The sequence below is a fragment of the Triturus cristatus genome, chromosome 7, assembly GCF_964204655.1.
Source record: "Triturus cristatus chromosome 7, aTriCri1.1, whole genome shotgun sequence".
Taxonomy (NCBI): domain Eukaryota; kingdom Metazoa; phylum Chordata; class Amphibia; order Caudata; family Salamandridae; genus Triturus; species Triturus cristatus.
Window position 1 is genome coordinate 1,785,820,425 of NC_140590.1, and position 22,331 is coordinate 1,785,842,755.

The following is a 22,331-nucleotide window of genomic DNA, read 5'->3' on the forward strand; positions in this document are numbered from 1 at the left end:
ATGTGTCATTTTTGAGTTAATGAGCCCCCGGCAAATTCCAAGAGATCATTGAGAGACATTGAGCTGTAGCATCTGCACTCTCATTGCAAAACTGTAGTTAGTGCATGGGAGAAGCAGAATGAACGCCGGGCAGCCAGCTCCACATCTTATGTGCTTGTTCAGGGGTTACTTTATGATTTATAACAAGACGATTGACTGTCCCGTTTCTAGACCCATCTCCAGTGATTGATATGTTTTCAGTTAACACTGGGGCTGTCATTGGGCCATGTGTGCTTCACAGATTACATGGAGGACTGAGTTTTATTGTTTGGGGGGGGCTAGACCATCTGGTTATAGGTAGTCTCAACGCAGTGGGTATTACAATTTAGCTACTGGCTGCATACCGATACCCCATTCAAGAAAGCTAATTCGTTGTAACTGAATCAGGGTAGAGACATCCTCATTATTACAGGTAACTTTTGTTTTCCTTAGGTACAGTTTTCTGCTGTAATGTGTCTCCTCTAAAAAGATGACGCAATCAATGTTGCTTGATTTAATATTTGAAAGGGACTGAATTACAGCAACTAGACAGAAGATCATTCCCCAATTGATAATGTCATGTGGGACTTTGCTATTATGTAGGGGTGTGAATAGTATTGAACAATTAGGTGGAGCTCTCCAATGATTTTGAAGGATAAGGCTTTCATAAGCAGGTAAATTGGTCTCAGATCCCCGTTCCAAGTGCTTCAAGTGGCTTGCTATTTTGATGCTAGAGTTTGCTGATGCTTGATAATGTTCACAGTCACAATTAAACCATGTTCTATTGAATCCATCTTATTTGTTGACATAGATTGTGGAAGCAACTTGAGTGCCAGGGCTTGACATCTGGTGGAAGGATTATCAAACACAGTTTCTATTTTAAGTATTGTATCCCAAGATTGAGCCTGGAAACTTCCATCTGCTTGTGCTAAGTAACATTGTATTTCAGCAACTATTGCTCATTCTATTGGTGCAGGTGCTGGATTGCCTAACTTGGGAATCATTGTTTCCCTTACACTTGGCTCCTGTTGTGCAAATGTATTTTCTGTAAGATTTATCTATTTGGGAGAAGTTATCACACTTTAGGGGAGAGCCCCACTTTTGGCAGCCTCAGAGAACAGAGCTGCTTGTGATTGCACAGAATAAGTGGGAACGTGCCCTTTCGGGTGGAGACTCTCTGGGGCTTTGTCGGATATATATGCGTAGATTGGGAGTTGGCTGGCCTTCTCTGAGCCATTTGTTTTGTTCTCAAGGGTTTGCATTAACTGCTGTTTTTTTAAATTCAAGAATATTGCAATATTACTTACACGTTTGTATTTGTTTGTCTTTTTTAATTTTTTCTTGTTAAGTTTCCAGGGTACTTCTGCATTATATCCATTTCCTGGAATGCTGGGTTGTTCACAAAAACCTAGGTGATCTGAGAATTTGGTGCTTTCAGGCAAGATCCCTCTTCCTGGGCATTTAGTGCCATAGTTGATGAGTTGGTATGTGTTGATTAAGGTTGCAAATATTTTGGGAGCTTTTCATCGGACATGAAATTGAAGATGGGGTGCAAAGTTTCTCAGTGTACGTCAGCATTTACTATTCCACAGTTCCCAAAGCTGGTCAAACTAGGCCGAGACCTGGGGGGTTCTTGAATCCCTTTTTGCATTTTAATAGGCTCAGGGGTCAGTACTGTTGGTGAGCTATGTGTGCATATTGGAAGTTCATCGACATCAGTTGCAGCTCCCTCACTATAGTGCGCATTTCTAGGTTTCTTATGAGACTTCATTTCCCTGATTGTACAAGCAGGGCTGTGGATTAGTGGAAGTATATTTCCAGTAGTTTTTCAATGAGGATTTTGTGGCACATTCCCTCCCCACTGGACCTTCAACCGCACGCTTGTTTATCTCATCCTGCTTAAATAAGGTATTTTGGGTACTGGAAGAAGTAAATCTACCTAGAGGACAAAGAGAGACAGTTAAGGATGAGGTTGTAGTTATGATGCCTTAGGCTCTTTATTGTCTTAGCAGCTACACAGCATGTGCCTGGAATTATGTTGAATTATTGAGACAATTTAAATTATTAACAATAATTTTTCATTAAAATTGTGGTTTGATAGTGCCTTGTACTTCACAGTGACCAGCACAGACTAGCTAGGGCTGTTGCTCTATAGTGCCTAAAGAGGGAGGCACATTGATGTTGAGTGACTCAAAGGAAGTGGAGGGGCCACAAAGATCAGAAACAAAAGCCTCACCAATCCCTACAGTTGCCCGCTTCCGTGAAAACATCTGTGGGCCCCCAGCTGTTCTGAGGCCTATCACCTGCAGTAGAACTACTCTTGCCGTAGACTGTACTTTCCCACCCTCCCCTCTCAGGTTCATTGAGTCATTGAATCGGTGAGTCTTCTGCACAGTCCAGCCCAGCTGCCACTCCATGCCTCCCCCGTCTCACTGCACCTGGCCTGAACTTCCGGACACAAGTTTCCCTACACCCTGTAACCCCCCTTGAGACTCTGCACCCAAATCGAGGGATGCTAAGGGTGGAATAGGTGTAGCAATAGAGGGGCTGAGGAGGCTGCACTAAGCCAAGTCTAGTGAGCCAGCCGATACTATGCGGCACTGTGACAACCAGCCCACTATTTACAGTGGGTGTCATTGGGCCCTACCTGGAAACCGTAGCTGGCATCTCTGGTTTCTCGAGGTAAAGGTCCACTCACTGTTCACAGCTTGACTTGTCTTGCTGCTCTGGGCTTAAATTCAAGGCTGTGGGCCTCGGGATTGATGCAGATGACTGTAGGATGGATGCTCAACTGGAGGGTTGACTGCCTGAGCAGTAAGTTCACAGCTAAATTGGTCATTGCAAAAGTCTGAGTAGTACATGGGGATATCTAAATCTGTAGCACTGTCAGTACCAGTATACAGCTTCACTTAGCAGTAATCTTGCCACTGTATGCTGTTCCACTCTATGCAACTCCACTGTACACTGCTGCACTCTACCCCACTCCAGTGTAAGCCACTACACTCAATGTCACTGAATTGTACCTTATTCCATTGGATGCCACTCAACCTTATGGTACTACACTGTATGCTAATCCACTCTAGCCCACTCCCCTGTACTACACTCCAGTCTATGCCACTACACTATATGCTACTGTACTCCAAGCTACTCCATTATGTGCTATTTCACTGTACACCACTCCACTGTACGCCACTGCACTTTCTGCTATTCCACGGTATGCCACTCCAATCTATGACGCCCCACTGTACACTATTTCATTGTATGCCACTCCAATGTATGCTAATCCATTCTATGCTATTCCATTGGATGCCACTTTCCACTATGCCACTTCACTTAAAAACGTTCACTTTATCCGACTCCATTGTACACCATTCCAGTCTATGCCACCTCACTGTATGCTACTCCACTGTATGCTACTCCACTGCACTATTCCATTGTACAACACTCCACTGTACTCCACTCTACACTATTTGAATGTGCGCTACTGCACTCTAAGCCATTCCACTCTATGCTATTCCACTGTATGCCACTCCACTGTGTACCACTCCACGTTATGCCACCCCACTGTACGCTACTTTACTTTACTCTATGTTACTACACTGTACGCAACTCCACTTTACGCCGCTACAATGTATGGTATTTCAGCCTACCCCACTCTGCTGTAGGTCTCTTCACTGTGTGCCACTCCACGTTGCGCTCTTCCACTGCATGCCACTTTACTCTACACAACTCCACTTTACAATATTCCACTGTAAGCCACTCCACTGTATGCTACTCCACTTTATGCCACTTCAGTGCATGCCACTCCACTCTACGCAACTCCATTATGCGGTATTCTATTGGACACCACTCCACTCTACGCCACTCCACTATATGCAATTACACTGTACCCCACTCCACTGTCCACCTCTCCACTGTATGCCACTCCACTCTATGCCACCCCACTATATAGTGCTCCACTCAAAGCTATTCCACTCTACACCACTCCACTCTACTTTTCTATATGCTATTGCACTGTACGTCACTCTACTGTATACCACTTTACAGTGTACACCACTCAACTCTACACTATTACATTGCATGCAACTCCACTGTATGGCATCCCACTGTACCCCACTTACCTGTATGCCACTTCAATCTATGGCACTCCCCACACGCTACTCCACTGTACACTATTCCGCTCTACGCCACTGAACTGTATGCCAGTCCACTGGGCTCTATTCCACTGTATGCCACTCTATGGCAATCCACTCTATGGCAATCCACTGTACACTATTCAACTGTATTCCACTCCACTCTCTGTCTCTCCAGTGGACGCCATTCCACTCTACGCCACTCCCTTCTATGCTATTCCATTAGACACCACTCAACTCTATACCACTTCACTGTATGCCACTCCACTGTATACCACTTCACTGTACCGTGCTCCACTCAACTCTTTTACACTCTACTCCACTCCACTCCACTCTATTCCACTGTATGCCACTCCAGTGTACGCGGCGCTACATGATTACACTGTACTCAACTCTGTCTACGCCACTCCACTGTATGGTATTCCACTCTAGCCCACTCCACTGTATGCCACTCCAGTCTACGTACTCCACTATGTGCCACTCCACTGTACACTACTCCACTATATACTATTCCACTCTACGCACTCCACTGTACAACAGTACACTGAATACAATTCCACTGTATACCACTATAGTCTAAGACAATCTACTGTATGCTATTCTACTGTATTCCACTCCACTGGCAACTATACAACATTCAATGCCACTCCCCTCTACCACACTGTACTGGACTCTATTTTTCTCCATGCACTCAACTCTACAACACACCAATACACTCTGCATCACTGTACTCTACTCCACTGTATGACACTTTCTAACACTTTCCAACATAGCAGTCCGCTCCACTGTATGACACAACACTCTACTCCAGTCTATGACATTTTACTACAATCTATGGTATGTCAGGCCACTTTACTCCACTCCACGGTTCTCTACTCCACAACATAACACTACACTCTATGGAACTTTAATCCAATCTATCCTCTGCAACTCCCATCGACGACACTTCACCCTGCAATATTTTACCCCACTCTACGCCATTGTTCGACACTCCTGTTGACACCACTCCACTCTACCTCACTTTCCTCCACTCTATGCAACTTTACTCTACATTAGGGGTGGGCGGAATTTGCGTAATCGCGTTACGCAAATCTCCGCGAAACGGTAAAAAATCTCCGCGAACACGCAGAAATTCCGCGAACACGCGGAATTGCTTGTTCGCGATGCTTTTTTCCTGTTCACAATCAATGTTTGCGTGCTCGGGGAGAAATATCTCGCGAACACGCATTTTGAGAACGCAAACAAGCAAAATATTTCGCGAAATCGCGGAAAGCAGACTTTTGGGCAATTTCGCGTTCTCCGCGGAACGCGAAATTACGCAAATTCCGCGAGCGGAATGGAATTTACCACCCAGCCCTACTCTACATAACTCTACTACATTCTTCACTCCCTTACACTCCACTTTACAATCCTGTACTCCACTGTATCCCACAATACTCCACTGTACAACACTCTACCCCTCTTCACGAGACTTTCCCACACTTTATGACACACCCCTCCACTGTACTGTACAACACGCCACTCCAAGTAATGAGACTTTCTCCATGATATGCCACTCCACTCTACTGCACTCGAGATGACTCAACTCTAAGAGAAGACACTCCACTCTATGGCACCTTACTTCACTATACACTACACCACTCCACTGTACTCCACTTCACTCTACTCCACTCTATTATATTAAACTGTATAACTTTTTTCTCCACTCCATGGTACGACACTCCCTATAATGACTCGCATTCCACTCAATGACACTGAACTCTACAATTTGAAACACATGTTTATTAACAATTTGAAAAAAAACATAACTTTAAAGAAAAAACGAAAGGTTAAAGCTTAGTTATAGTTAAGAAAATGTTTGTTTCTATACAAACCAAATTTAAACTAACAAACGTTAGAAATTCTAAAGTTATAGTTATAGCTTTCATTTGCAGCTTATCCACCACATTTCAAATTATTATGAGTAGCACACAACCATTCACACTCTTTTCAGCTCGCTAACCAGACAAGACTAACTACATCTCTGCTGATTTGTAATCCCACTCCTACTTAAGCATTTACAAATCTGTCTCAAAATTGGGTGAGGAGAGGAAGTGGGCACTGATAATTCACACATTCTTAACCATTGCTTCAATTTCAGGAGCAAAGTTCAATTTTGTTTGAGAACCGGATAAATATTTAATGCAAAATCTTAGTGTATGGATGGATCCTAAAATTGATTAATCCACACAGTACACAAGCATTGACAGGCAAAAATCTCAAACCTTATTTTTTGACTATCAGTAGGCAAGTACTCTCATTGACATCTTTTGTTGCCACAACACTATCTGTGAACTGATCACCCACTTCTTGGCGGACCATATGTGACTTTTGTATGATTTCGCATCTGCTGTACATAGTTCATTAGGCCAGTTTGTATTAATGATCAGTCCATTCTTTAGCCTGGCATGTGGTTTAGAAATTATGTTATTCATTTGTGACCAGCTAGACGAAATTCCACTTTTTGTAGGCAAATCTGATAGTCTTTTTTTTTTTTTATATTTGTTTATTCAGGTCTGCAAGTCAATGACATTACAGTTATAGATGCACCGAGCTCCCGCAACAGCAGGCTATATCCGAGCAAATCGATTACTGTAAATCAGCGTGAATATAATGCTCAGTTTTCATTTACACCCAAATACACTTTTACATAACCATAACCAACACAAACACTGTTACAGATGGAAAGCAGCAGTACCCAAGCAGTTCACTTTTGGCAATTGAGGAGCGAAACCTGCAAAGGGAGCACCCAATATCAAGTGGCGCACAGCAGTAACGATCTTGTGTGTATATCGGACCCCAACATAACGCGACAGACGTGGACCCAGCCATACCACCCACGGGCACAGGGACCAGCCAGACACGGCGAGCCACCCCACACCCTACAATGCCCCACCTCCACTCATACGCGCTCAGCCGGCTGCCGACGGTTGTAAAATAGGCTAGAGCCCAATAACAGAGGCGAACACCTCCCCACCCCCAGCACCCTCAACCCATGTCATCAGAAACCGCTCCAGACAAGGAACGTGTAGAGCCGGGGGAGCCCGCCCCCTCCCGGGCCCACTGCAGAAAGGGCTCCCAGATGTCCCTGGGACGGGAAGCGGTCGGCATCGACTCCCAATAACATTCCAGTTGTGTATTCCCATATGTAACATCTTTCACCCATTCCGTAAATGTAGGCACGGCTTTACGGCCCCAGCGCACCGCCACCTGCCTCTTAGCATATAGGAGCAATAGCGCATGTAATTTCCTAGTCTTTGGTGGGGTATTTTGTACATATCCCAGCAGCCCCAGATGTGGCGTCGGCGTGTCGGTTCTATGGAGGATTTGATTAATAGCAGTGAAGATTTTCACCCAGTATTCCTCCAGGCGTGGGCAGCTCCATGCCACATGCATGAAAGTAGCCCGCTCGGCCCCACACTTCCAGCAGTTATCATCCTCCCTAAGGCCCATACGATGCGTGTGCGATAGTACCTGTGCAAGAACTTAAAATGCACAAGGCGCAGCCTATAATTAGGTGATAGTTCCTTCAATTGCCCACAACAAAAGGCCCACTGCTCTTCAGACAAAGGGGCCTCCAGCTCCGCGTTCCACGCATTCAACGAGGAAGGTACAACGACAGGGGCCTGCTCTTGCATACAGTTATATAACCGGGAAACCAGTTTTTTGGGAGATGCTTTCGAGAGTAAATTTTGTAACGCCTGGAGTTGTGGGGGCTCATCCGGGAAGTGAGGCCATAGTGTTTTACAGGATTCTCTAAGCTGGTGTAGGGTAAAAAGATCAGTGAACGTCTCCTGTGAGTCAGTCTCACCCTCCGTGGGAACCCCGAAGGTGCCCCCTGGGTAGATGTCGGCGAAGGTGCGCAGGGTTTTCCCTCTAATCACTACGTCCCCCCCTCTGTCATGCAGGCAGGGAAGTAAAGGGTTGCCCCTCAGGGGAGCAGCCGGCGCATACAGGAGAGGGAGACGCGCCCGCCTTCCCAGTTCCCACCACGTCCAGCGAAGCAAGGCCACCGTGTCCACATCCCTAAAGGGGCGGGGCGACTTACCGTATAATGCCACACTTAGGGGCAAAGGAGCTGCAACTGCCATCTCCACTGCAACATGCGGTTGGTAGGGAGTGGGGAAAACCCAGAAGTGCAGAAATTGCGCTTGCGCGCACAGTGAGTATAGTGCCATGTCTGGGGCCCCCAGTCCACCCTGCCTCAACGGGAGGGTGAGCAGCGCCCAGGACGATCTCGCCTGGCCCCCAGCCCAAACCAGCGTCAACAGCAGTGACTGCACCCGAGCGTGGAAATGCGCCGTCAGGGGCAAAGGTACATTCACAAATAGGTATAAAAACTTTGGAAGGACCACCATTTTTGCTAGGGCGATCCGTGCAACCAAAGATAGGGGGAGCTTGTTCCAGAGTTCAACTTTCCCTTCCAGCCAGTCCACCGCCCTGCCGAAATTCAGCGTCCACAAGTCGTTCAGATTACGACTTATCCAGACCCCCAGGTACTTGACCGAGTCAGTTTCCCAGCGCAGGGGATAGTCCGAGGTCACCTCCGAGGTGGCATCCGTCAAAGGGAATGCGACAGACTTGGACCAGTTAATAGCTACTCCCGCCAATCCCTCGAAACGGACGAATTCCCTCAGCAGTGGGCTCAGGTTCTCGGCGGGGTTAGTAACATACAGCGTCACATCGTCTGCGTACAGGGAAATTAGCAAGCTGCGAGAGCTGAAGCCTATACCCCGGGCCGTGTGGTGTTGGCGGACCCGAGCCGCCAGAGGTTCCATGGCAATGGCAAAAAGTAAAGGGGACAGAGGGCATCCCTGCCTGGTCCCGCGTGATATGCCAAAGGGCTGGGAGATCAGCCCATTTACCCGCACCCGCGCTCTGGGAGCGGCGTACAGGGGCCGTATCAGGTTTATAAAGAGGGGACTAAATCCCATTCTACCAAGAATCCGAAACAGGTAGGGCCACTCTAGCGAATCAAACGCTTTCGTGGCGTCCAAGAAAATGACCGCCGCCTGTATTGAGGGGTGTAGATAGTGCAGTACTGAAAATATCGTTCGCAAATTGTGTGACGTGGCTCGGCCGGGGATAAACCCCGATTGATTGGGCAGCGCCACCATCGGTAACAAGGGTTGAAGCCTGTCTGCGATCAGTTTAGCGTAGATTGTGACGTCTACGTTAATGAGGGAGAGTGGACGGTACGAGTCCAACAGCTGGCTATCCTTGTCCGGCTTCAGCAGCGTAATTATTAGTGCCTCCCGCATCGAGTCCGGTAGGGAACCAGTCTCCTGGGCCTCCGCAAATACCGAGAGGAGCCTGGGGGCCAGTTCGTCAACGTACGTGTTGTATTCTTATTTGGTTACGTATGTAACATTCACTGTATTCCTGGCATGCGCTGTGTTTATCTTTAGGTGTTGTTCTATGTTCTAATGTGGAACTGTTATTGTACGATTCCAGCGTAAGACTGAGTGGTTGTTGGAGTCTGGAGCTGGAAGCAGGTCTGCCGTGCCATGCTGAATAAATCTATCTTATATTAAATTCAAGCGTTGTGAATTTAATATTGGCGACGAGTTTAAGTCTCTCCTGTCAGGAAGGCACGGGTACGGAGAGCAGAAGAACCCACGAAGAAAATCGAAGAAGAAAAAGGAAAAAGCAAAATAAAAGAGAAGGACGTCGTGGTATTAGAGGAGCAAGGAAGAGGAAGAAAGAAGATTTGTTGTGGCAAGAGGAAAAGTGTGAAGAGGCGAATTCACTGAAAATACTTGTCGACAATTTCAAAGGGAAACATAAGTGGTAACGTACTTTACCGCTCGAGGAGTGTTCGGGGTATCCAGGCACTGAGGAGAGCGAGCGTGACGAGGACGTACAGGAGCGCATCATAAGGACGGGTTCGGCGTTTCCTGGCAACGACTACGACAGGCGGAAAAGGAACGAGAGAGTCTGCACGTCAGTGGGCGTTTCCTGGCAACGCGCTGACAAGCTGTAGGGGAACCTGTGAGAGCGCACGTCAGGCGTACACGTTGTGACGTCTAATGCTGTTTGGAGAGGTTGCTTAGTAACTTCACGGGCAAGGAAAGAAGAAGAGCGCCTGCGCAACGAGGAGTGTAACGCGAGCAAGGAAACATTTCGCTTTGGCAAGGAAGCCAATAAAGTGTCGGTAATCGTTGGGTGCTTTGAGTGGAAGGAAGTTCTGAGCATAAAGGCAGATGTCAAGGTGGGATTTCATTCTATTTAGCACCTTTTAAGCACAGATCAGGACTACACATGTTGTAGTTGAGAGTCATTCTACCTTTCTGGTTTAAGGAAGTATACGAGGTGTTTGATTTGGAATGAACCTTATTTTTGACTAATTTTGTTTTGTTTTCTCAATTTACATACATAGTTTGTGACTTGAACTATTAACCTAGTCTAAAGGTAGTTTGGTGTTGGGTCTCAATCGTTTTTTTGTGTTAATTATTTTTGGGTTTTGTCATTTGACACTCAGTTAGTGCAGTAAAAGAAATGCAGTTTGATCCTCCAGCCAAGTTTTTGCAAAGTAAAGGAGATCCACCACTACCATGGTCAAGGTGGAAAGAAGAGTTCTTAACCTACATGAAAGCTATTGACGGAGAACGTATGGGTGCAGAGAGGAAAAAAAGTATTCTTCTACATTGCTTGGGATCGGAAGGACAAGACGTGTTCAGAGCTCTTCCACAAATGACTGCACAAGTGGGGGAAGAAAATTTGAATGTTTATAATGAGGCTTTACTGAGGCTAGAAAAACGTTTCAAACCAACAACAAGTTTTGCTCTTAACAGATTCAACTTCTATACTAGAGCACAAAAGGAGGAGGAATCCTTTGACGATTTTTTAACGTCGTTAAGATCTTTATGTGTACATTGTAAGTTTGGGGTTATGGCAGACGAAATGATTAGAGATCAGATTATTGTACATGTAAAAAACAAAAAAGTACAAGAAAATTTGTGGGTCATGGGAGACCCTAGTCTGTCTGAAGCAATAGCTAATGCGAAAGCAGTGGAACAATCAGAGAGCTGGATGCAAACCATTAAGCAGAGTACTAAGAAGGGAGAATGTGTGGAAGAAGTGTGTGCTTTGAAGAGTAGTTCTGGGAACAATACGCAGTTGAAGAAAGACAGTGTTGAAGTTGTCCAAAAGAGAAGCTTAAGCAATAAATATAATGGTGGGAGCCAGTTCAGAAGTAATGTGAATATGGGAGGACATAATATGTGTTTCAGATGTGGCAGTAGGTCACATTTTGCGTCTTTTTGAGGTTGTCCTGCCATAAATAGACAATGTAGGAAGTGTGGGAGAATGGGCCATTTTAGTACTGTCTGCAGGGAGATAAGGAGATATAATGTTTCAACATCTTTTTCTGGTTCTGTCTCGACCATTAGTGGTACAGATATAGTGCAGGATGGAGAAGGGAAAGAAAGGTCTTCTGACGAATGTGAAAGAGGGTTTGTAGTTTCAATCATTAATAAGCAGTCGGTAGGAGAGGAAGAGTTACGGTTGGAGGCTCCAAAATGTATAGTAGAGGTTTTGGGGGTTGAACTTCATCTTATGGCTGATTCTGGTTCGCCATGGACCATAATCTCAAGAGATTATTTCAGAGAAAGATTGCAAGAAGCTTGTGTTGGAAGAATTCTACATGCTAATGATGTTGTTGCTGAAAGTTTTGATGGCACTAGGATTGATTTGGAAGGTTTTTTCAAGGTATCGCTACAGTGCAAGGGCAGATGCGCAGATATCAAATTGTACATTGCGAAAAGAGGAGTTAATGTTTTAGGATGGCGCGATCAGTGGAAGTTGGGCATTATGTTAAATCCACGAGCAGAAGATCCTGTCATTTTAGGGGACAATTGGGAAATTGGAAATATTGCTGTGGTTGATCAAAATGTCAGAGTAAGAAATTTGGTAAACAAATTTAAGAAAGTATTTTGTGAAAATTTAGGAAAACTTAAAGATTTTGAACACAAGATCATTCTTAAGTCAAATGCTCGCCCAGTTGTACAAAAACTAAGAGGAGTACCCATTAATGTGAGAGAAGAACTTAGAGAGATGTTAAAACAACTTACAGATGAGGGTATTATTGAAGAAATTGAATCTTCAGAGTGGGTTTCACCCATTGTTTTAGTACGCAAGACTGATAAAAATTTGAGGGTATGTGTCGATCTCAGATCACTTAATTCTAACATAGTGATTGATTGCCATCCTCTCCCAAATATAAACGAGATGGTATCTATGTTGGAAGTAGCTAATGTATTCTCAACTTTGGATCTGCGTTCTGCATACCATCAGATTTGTCTTGCTGAAGAGTCAAAGAACCTTACAGCATTTATTACCCCACAAGGGCTTTTCCGTTACACCAGAATGCCTTTTGGTTTAGCCTCAGCGGCATCGGTGTTCCAAAGGGTAATGTTTAGCATTTTTAGAGATGTTGACCGTTTTGTAAAGTGTTTTCAAGATGATATTTTGGTTTTTTCTAAGAATAATGAAGAACATGATTCACACCTTAAGGAAGTTTACAGAAGGTTGGAAGTGAACGGTCTCACTTTAAAAGAGAGTAAATGTAAATTGTATAAGAAGTCGGTGGAGTATTTGGGGCATACATTATCTGGGAATGGGGTAGTTCCTAAGAAGTCAAATGTTGATGCCATTATCAATGCTCCGGCTCCTACAAACAAGGAACAATTATTGAGCTTTGCTGGCATGTGCGAGTATTATAGTAAGTTTGTAGTGAATTTTGCAAACAAAATGGAGCCGTTGAGAGAGTTACTCAGGAAGAATATTGATTTTAAATGGAGTGGTACCCAACAAGTGGCATTTGAAAACATCAAGCAAGATATTGTGAAAGCACCAACTTTGAAGCCTTTTTGTGTTAAGGAAGAATGCATCATAACTGTAGATGCAAGTTTGTACAGTATTGGGGGTGTGTTATCGCAAAGGCATGGAAGGGAAGAGTGGAACGTGGCTTTTGCCTCTAGAACACTTAATGAGACTGAGAGAAAGTACGCCGTAATTGAAAGAGAATTACTCGCGTGTGTGTGGGGTATTGAACATTTCAAATTGTATGTGTGGGGGAGCAAGTTTACGTTAAGGACGGACCATAAGCCTTTAGTAAACATCCTTTCTTCTGGTGGAGGGTGGAATTCAACTGCTAGGATTGCTAGGTTGTCCTCAAGGCTACAGGAGTACAATTTCAAGACAGAGTATGTACCAGGGAAAAAAAATGTTACGGCTGACTTTTTGTCAAGACTTCCATCTGGTAGTAGTGGTGTAAATTTTGTGAAAGAGGTCGATTTTGTGCTTCAGATTAGTGATGTAATTCCAGTGCAATTTAATGATATCAGTGAGGAATTATGGAAAGAATGCATGTGTAAGGATGAGGATTTGTTGGAGGTCAGGAGGTTTGTGATGGAAGGTTGGCCTAATAAAAGGCAAATAAGATCAGAATTATTGTCTTTTTGCAAGGTTGCAGATGAACTGGAGGTGGAAGGAGATTTTATTTTCAAGAATTCTAAATGTATCCCTCCAAAAGGGATGTGGGATGTTATTCTAAGAGTTGCACATAAAACACATCCTGGTATTTCATCTATGAAACGTTTAGTAAGGAATTTTTTTTGGTGGCCTGGAATTGACAGATTTATTGATGGAGTAGTAAGAGAGTGTGAGCTATGTGTCTCTAGTGAAAGAATGTTGAGCGTTAGAGTTCCACCTTTGAGAATGGTGGAATGGCCAAAAGTACCTTGGCAAAGGTTAGCTTTTGATATTTCAGGGCCATTTAATATGCTTCCAGAGAAATGCAGGTTTGCTTTGGTGTTGGTGGATTACCACTCAAAATGGCCGGAGGTAAAGTTTGTAAATAGGATTACAACGGATATTGTTGTTAATTTTTTAAAAGAGACGTTTGCACGTGAAGGTTGTCCTTCGTATTTGGTCACAGACAATGGAGTGCAGTTTAAGTCGGCTGAAATGAAGGATTTTGTTGGTGAATGTGGTATAAAACATATTTTCACTTCTCTGTATGGACCGCATGAAAATGGACAAGTTGAAAGGTTTAATAGAGTGTTGAAGGAGTTTGTGGTTGATTCAGTTAAGTTTGGAAATGATTGGTTAAACAGGGTTAGAGAGAAGCTTTGGTTGTACAGAATTACTCCTCATACCACCACAGAAGTCAGTCCGTTTAAATTGTTGAAGGGAAGAGAGCCAGCATCAAAGATTTGTCCGTGGTGGTTTAGAGAAAAGTGCACGAAAGAAGACTCTAATGATGTTTGTGTGGATGACATTTCTTTGAAGGTTAAGAGTAAGCAAGGCAAGACTTGTGCGTGGTTTGATAAAAAATGGAAAACTCAATCTCCTTCTTTTGCAGAGGGTGATTGGGTTAGGATCAAAAAACCTGGTATTCTTTGTAAGGGCTCTAGTAGATTTGGGAAAGCTATACAAATTAAAAGAGTCTTTAGAAACTCTGTAGCTACTCAAGATGGGAAGGTTTGGAATGTCAGAAGAGTGGCAAAGTGCCCTCCCAGTAGAAACAAGTTTGTTTCTAATCCGGTGTCAGGAAATGGTGTTCGTGACAGTGAGCACAATGTTGGGGATTCCTGTGATTCTAACAGTGTGAGTGGAAAAGTTCCTGTTGGATTAAATGTCAGAACGTCAAGTCGTGTAAAATATTTTCCAAAGAAATTGAATGATTTTGTTTAGTTGCTTATAAGGGGATTGTGCTTTGTCTATTTCTTGTTACTTGTATTTTTGTTTTTTTTAGTTTTGTTTTTCTTTAGTTGGTTTTGGGTTTGTTCCTTTCAAAGGAGGGGGATGTGTTGTATTCTTATTTGGTTACGTATGTAACATTCACTGTATTCCTGGCATGCGCTGTGTTTATCTTTAGGTGTTGTTCTATGTTCTAATGTGGAACTGTTATTGTACGATTCCAGCGTAAGACTGAGTGGTTGTTGGAGTCTGGAGCTGGAAGCAGGTCTGCCGTGCCATGCTGAATAAATCTATCTTATATTAAATTCAAGCGTTGTGAATTTAATAGTACGTTTTATAGAAGGTGGTGGTCAGTCCGTCAGGGCCAGGGGCCCTGTGCGCGGGCATGCTCTTTATCACCTGCGCCACATCCCGGGCAGTGAACGGGACATCCATGTATCGGCGGTGGTGGTCGCTAAACCAGACAATGGCGATCGAGTCTAGGAAGGCATCTAGGGATTCTGGAACTGTGGTCTGTCTGGAAGTGTAAAGGGTCGAGTAGAACTGAGCGAAAGCAGTCAGAACTGCATCGTGCCCTAACCGGAGCTCCCCCTCCTCGTCCTTTATGGAAGTTATAAATTGGGACTGCGCTCGCGGAGAAATTAGCCGTGCCAGGGTCCTACTAGGTCTATCTCCCTCACCGTATCGACGGGCCTCCGCCTGCTTGCCCAGGAACTTCACCTCGCGCTGCGCCTCGACTCCGAACTCTAGGAGCTTAGCCTTCATTTGGACCGCCAGTGCGGGTGACGGGTCAGTGCAGAATCTCACATCCAACTCCCGTAACTCCCCCTCCAGCCGGCCCAGAGTCCCGCGAATGGCCTTTAGAACCCTGGCCTGCCTAGAGATGCACTGGCCCCGGATCACCACCTTAAATGCGTCCCAGAGGGCCGCCTCGGTAGACACTGACCCCGTGTTGGTTTCAAAATACTTCACAATGTCCTCTCTAATTTCTTCAGTGAAAGCAGAGTCCGTAAGCGCATGCGGGGGCAGCCGCCAGGAGAACGCGCGGGTAGGGGCATCAGGTACCCTAACCCCCAGCAAGCAAGGGGCGTGATCAGAGAGTGACCGTGCTTGAATGTCCACCTCAACTCCCCAGGATGCCACATCCGGTGAGACCAACCAGTAATCCAGACGGGACCACGCCGCATGCTGGCTCGTTATGCATGTCCCCACAGTGTCATTAGGATGCCTAGCTCTCCATATATCCGACAACAACCCCTCTTCCATGATATCGAAAACGGCCTGCCGCACTCTGGTGTGTGTAGGCCCTCCCGCACCCCTGCGATCTACCGCATCCACCAGTGCTACATTAAAATCCCCACCAAGAATAATCGTGGAACAATCTAGTAGCATGATCTGTGCCCATAGCTCCCTGAAGAATTCGGGGTCATCAACGTTAGGTCCGTACACCGCCGCCAATACAATCTCCCTCCCCTGCAGCACGTCATGGGTAATAACATATCGGCCCTCTTTGTCCAATAGAGTGTGGTGTTCCTTCCAGTCCAGCCCGGCCCGTATGAGTATGGCCACCCCTCTAGCATAATTCGAATAAACAGCGGAGTACACCCACGCCCAACTTGAGTGCTTCAGCCGATGTGAGGGTGTGGAGGACAAGTGCGTCTCCTGCAGAAAGCAGATATCTACCTTGTGCCGAGTGAGATACCCCTGCATGAGCCGAGCCTTTTTGTAGTCCCCAAGCCCTCTAATGTTCCACGTCAATAACCTAACGTTCGCCATCCCATTAGTCATGTTATGTCACATCACCTCCGCCCCTGCAACTACACTGTATCGCCGTCCCAATGTATAGCCTGTGCCCTGCGTGTGGCAGCATAGTGATAAACTGCGAAGACTCATAGCCATCGTACCAAAACATACCAAACTTTAACCAGCCCAACTCCCCCCGCCACCCCCCACCCTCACCAACCCCCCAATCAGGTTGTGACAGATCCCCACCATGTACACGCAAAACGTGTTTGCAACTGAAATCCACAAACAATGGGAGACACCCCATGGGGCGTGGTGCTCCAGGCGTACTCCCCCGCTTGCACAGGGTGGCTGCACCATAGTGAACCCCACATCACATCAGTGTCACTCGCCTTGCCAAGGAGTTGCAGTTCGGGAATTAAAGTACACATGCCGGGGGCAGGCACCCCGCGTCACTCCAGAAACTGGAACCTGGGCCACCGGCGGGAAGGGAACGGCCCGCACGTACCAAACACAATGCACAGCACGGGTGGCACATGCCACCTACTCACGCCCTGGTCAGTCATTGTCACTCAGGCGACCGTCTTCCATCTCCACTTGTGGCGACGTGCGTCTAGCCGCAGCACCTCTGAGCCGCTTAGCAAACTTCAACGCCTCCTTTGCCTCGGTGAAGTAGTGTGTGGTGCCCTCGTGTGTCACCCTCAGCTTCGCTGGATATAGCAGTGCATATGGGACGGTAGCCTGGAGTAGCAGCTTTTTGGCAGGTAGAAATTCCTTCCGGGCAGCCTGCACCAAAGGAGTGAAATCCGGGTAAAAGGAGATGTTATTCCCTTTATGTACGATTTTCCCCTTTTCACGGGCAAGGCGTAAGATGAGGTCCCTGTCTTGGAAATTCAGGATCTTAGCCAGGATAGGGCGCGGCGCCGCCCCCACCGGCGGCCTCTTCCCCAGCGACCTGTGCGCCCTTTCAACCGCGAACACCGGGGAAAGCGCCGGATCAAAGAGTTCGTGGAGCAACTCTGACACATATAGTTCCATTTTGCCCGTGTTCGTTGTCTCTGGTATGCCCGTGATTCGAATGTTGGATCTACGGGACCTGGCCTCTAAATCATCAGTTTTGGCCCGGAGGAATTCCAGTTCTTTGTCCACGAACGTAAGGTGTTTCTTGGTTTCACGTCTGAACTCACAGCATTCAGTGCGTTCGTTCTCGAGGCTGTCTAGCAGTGTTTCGTGCGAGTCCACTTGTTGTTTGACAGACTCCAGCTGGGAGGCCATGGCGTCTAGTTTGGCATCAATACTCTTTAGGCTCGACCGAACCTCCAGCATCAGAGCGCGGTATTCGCCCTCAGGCCCCGTCCCCTGCGAGGTAGACTCCGCCGTCTCCTGGTCCGCCGCCTGGCGCTTGTGGTCGAAAGTGAGCCTGGACTGCTTCGCCTCATTCTTCCCCCCCATGGCGACGAGCCAGTCGCGGACACTTATAGGGCGGTTGCCACGAAGACAGTCCGGTATGGCAGTATTTAGTTGGCGGCGCCGTAGGTGCCGGCTGCGACCCCCGGGGTACAGCAGTCTCCCTGCACCACCTCCACTCCTACGACTCCAGATCAGCAGGGGCACAGCGTGAAGTCACGAGCGGCGCCTGGGCAGGCCAGGAGGATAGGGCCACAGAGTAGCACCCCCCCGAGCTAGGCACACTCGCCAGCCGGGTCGCTTCAGTCCCCACTCCGCAGGGCGACGTGGGAACGGTTTTACGAGCTACAGGCAGCCCAACGATCTCTCACCTGTGTCAACTCATGGGGCCTCAATCCCGCCTCCACTTCGTCCGCCAGTGTCCACAGGAGTATAGTCGCCAAGGCTCAGATGCCCTCCGGTCTTACACGTCCCAGCTGCGTCCCCTGTCCGGCAACCTTCAGCTCATTGACTGGAGCGGCGCGGTATGTACAGGCAGCTCCGTGGCTCCCTGCAGGTCCGTACACGAACAGGCCGCCACCCAGCACAGGCAATCCCGGTCTGCAACGTGCTTTCGGTGGCCTCCCAGGTGCCAGGTGCTCCCGCAGGTCTCCCCACTACGGCCACCGACCTCCACCGCAGCGAGTGTTTAGAAGCGTGGGCCCAGCCACAGTCCGGCACCCACCAATCACTGTTCCGGCCAGCCTCGCGTCCGTCTCACACAGTGATCACAAAATGGCGCTCGCGCCGCTCGGGTCTCCTCTTCCACGGTCAGGCGCACGCAGGCTCGGCAGCGCCTCACACAGCGCGGCGGACGGAGCGCAGCGGCAAGGCCCCCAAACTGCTCCGCTCCTGCGGCTTCGACCACCTCCTGTCCGCACTCCACAGGGCTGAGACAGCAGCCGACCGCTCCGCTCCAGGCCCACACAGCCCCGGACTCTCGCAGCCTCACCCGTCCGCCTCCGACCTCCACGGCAGCGGGCTCGCACCATAGGATCTGTGCGGGCAGGACGTCCAGGGGCACAGCTCAGCTCCACGGTCTCCGGCAACCTCAAGATTCCTGGCAGCAGCTCGTCTCGCTACGCGGCGCCCTCCGGTGCATAAATCGGGACACTTTACGTGAGTGGGGCAGGATTTTAAGAAGGATTAGTTCATGCAGCCGGCGGAGCTAGCTCACAGAGCGGCCATTTCGCTGCCCGGTTGGCCACGCCCCCCCAATCTGATAGTCTTTTAGTGTGTTGGGAGAACTGATGTGTTCAAATACTCTGTGCTTATGGTCCTCTAGAGTGAAGGATGCCCTTAAAGAATGGGGTGGTGAAGTTACTTTAAAACTACTAGTTGCGTAGACTGTGAATCCACTACTATTCTGTACAATGTTACCTGTGGATATTTGTGGTCCATTTTGGGCTGATCTAGGGAGAAGATAACTGCCTTTAATGACCATAAATTGAAATATGCCTCCCCATTCAGAAGTTTGTGGTTGTTCATTAAAACCTCAGACTAAGATGCACTGAGTGAGGCACACAGGAACTATGTGTGGGTTATTATTACAGCAAAGACAGATTCTGATGATCTAAGATGGCATCACTTATTAGCAACTTGTAAAAACTATTTGAGTCATAATAGTTAAGGAAAACTGCAAGTCTGGAAATGTCCACCATGTCTCATATATAGTAAATAAATGACCCCGATATTAAGGCCACAGCACTCCCTCAAGCGGCTGGTAAGCTGAAAGTATTCACACACTCAAGAACTGCAGGTACACAAAATGAGAATTTTCATTGATCACTGTTCTGTGGGTAACTGCAAAAGAGGTGAAAGAGAACAGCTTATCCTATTCTCACAGCTACCTTCGTAGGTAAATTAGAGACACATAGATCCATGTATTGTAACAGATGGTCGGAATACAAATGGCATTATAAACCTACTAAGGAGTCACACTGTCAACAATGACCTACATAAATTAAAAATAAATTCAGTTCAGTGAACCCCACTGTGAGGAGAATGCTAGGACTCCCTTGTATCATTGTGGTAAGATCTATGCTGGAGCATAGAGAGAGGAGTTGTATGGGCAAACCCAGAGAGATCAAAAGGCGGTTACAAATACATCCTCATCAATAATAACAATATGACATACCTTGGGACCATTTAACCACACATTCACTTCTTTAGTGACCCTCAGTGAAGCCTACAGCTCCATCCATAGTAGAACCTGACAAGCTACACTAAGGGACAGATTTATCATTATTTCCCACAGCTTGCTACGGTGTGCTGTGTTAGAGGGCAGGAATGCACTGTATGTAACATAATATGGCGCATCCCTGTCCTTTCCTTGTGCTGGTGCACTACGTGCTGCTTGCATCAATGGAGGCAAAGATGTCTGTGTTTCGGGGAAGATTGTTTTGTGTGCAGGAAGTGGCACCTTACTTTTTGCATTACCCCTGCAAAACCATGATCAATTTACCCCTAGATCTCATTTACTGTTTCTTACTCAAATGGCAGTCTGAAGAAAGACCAAAAATTCAAGAAAAAATAGATATTTTTGATTGCTTCTTTCTAAACGTTAACTAAATGACAAATCAGTCTTTTCAGCTTGTAAATACACCCACAGAGTCCAAGGATGGTTCAACATAATTCCTACAATATTTAGCGATCCAGCCAGACTCGGACACCATACAACCTTCCTTACTGGTACTTCACATAAGGCCATCCTGTCCTCCAATTTTCCTTGGCAGTGGCATCAAACCATTGCTTAGAGACAGCCTACCTGTACTGAGTGACTTGTAGAGCTGTTCCAGTCAAGTGAGTATGGAGAAGTGTAGCAAACACCTGCAGGTCTGGAATTGGCTCACCGACCACCTGCCAGAAGACATAAAACACACATTTAATCATTTTGCAAAATAGAAAAGCCAACAGCCAGCCACCATCAGAGCTCTTCAGAATCACAATAATTACACTACATCAATAGATTTATCAGCTAAAGGGCTGGGGTGCTAACTCTGAATGGTGAGCTACAAAAGCCATTCATATATTTTTTTTGTTCTAATGTTTGAATAGTTTTAAAAAAAAAATCAGTAGTCAAATGTCTGTAGAATTTACATGATCTAGAAATGTGGTACTACCTAATAAAGAGAGTAAGAAGGTAGCCAATAGTGATATAAATTCTGTTTGTTTTAACAACAATTGACTTAGTTGAAACAATGGTATAACAATGTATTATATTTAAATAAAAATCGGTAGCAACTTTGTGAGTTTGTACTATGTTAATACTCATGAGACAGAGAGAGTATAATGTGGAAATCACTCAATTGAATCTGGACATGGACATTCCGCATTACAGTCATCTATGGTTGATAAAAGTAGTACAATTCAGATATCTATTAGTGTGATGTAACAGCTAAAGTCAATCTAATATTTATTGGCTTTTTTGCAAAGATGTTTTTGTGTCGAGAAAGTCTTGCATGTTTATGCCTGTGAAGCTGTCTAAACCTTTTATTCTTTTGAGCTTGATAAAATTAGTTGCACTGAGCTGTGAAATATTGCCATAAACAAATTATAAAATGATGAACAATGAGCAGCAGATGGTTTTTGTCCCAGCATTCACCTGCATCCTAAAGTGTGGTACATACTGAGTTTAGTGGGGGTGATTCAGGATTGTGTGTGTGTTCGGGAACACATTGCTCTCAAGAGATTGCACATTCCAGTTGCTTTAAACCCATAATGCCATTGACTATGCCCAGGGCCGGCTTTAGAGTGGTGCCACCAGTGTGGCCAACCTTGGTAATGGTTGAGTGGGGGCACTGAGCTCAGGGTAGTGTGCTTTGTTTAGCAATAACTTAAAATTTAAAAGCACCTGCTACTGAGTTCAATGTGCGTTCAGCCGTCAGGCAACAATAAAAAGGTCAAGAATCAAGAGAACTCTTGTGTATAATGTTCCTGCAACAGAGAGAGATTTGAGTTTTGTCTAGTGGCAGATTTGACTCACCATAAAGTAGCACAGAGGGTTAATATTCCGGCTGCAAATAACAGACCTGTATTTTATGTAGATAGCTGAAGATGGCCCTGGCCATACTCCCTCATTAGAGACCCTCAAGTGCAGCTGGGCATTTGACTCTGGATGAAGACATTGAGTAGCTGATCACACCCTTATAAGTACGTTTTAATCTTATAGGGGCATTCTGCACAATATGGTAAGATTGACCTACCTCATTTTAAAGCTTATAAGTTGTAAATGCTGTAGTTGGCCTG

At 46.2% G+C, this 22,331-nt stretch overlaps 1 protein-coding gene across 1 annotated transcript in view; it reads right to left on the reverse strand.

The window, feature by feature from the left end:
* Positions 1-22,331, reverse strand: part of LOC146813124 (putative DBH-like monooxygenase protein 2) — a 148,042-nt gene that overhangs the window by 39,093 nt on the left and 86,618 nt on the right. Inside the window, exon 8 of the mRNA XM_085620079.1 lies at positions 20,851-20,942. Within this exon, the coding sequence (XP_085476205.1) occupies positions 20,851-20,942 (92 nt within the window). The remainder of the gene's footprint in view (positions 1-20,850; positions 20,943-22,331) is intronic.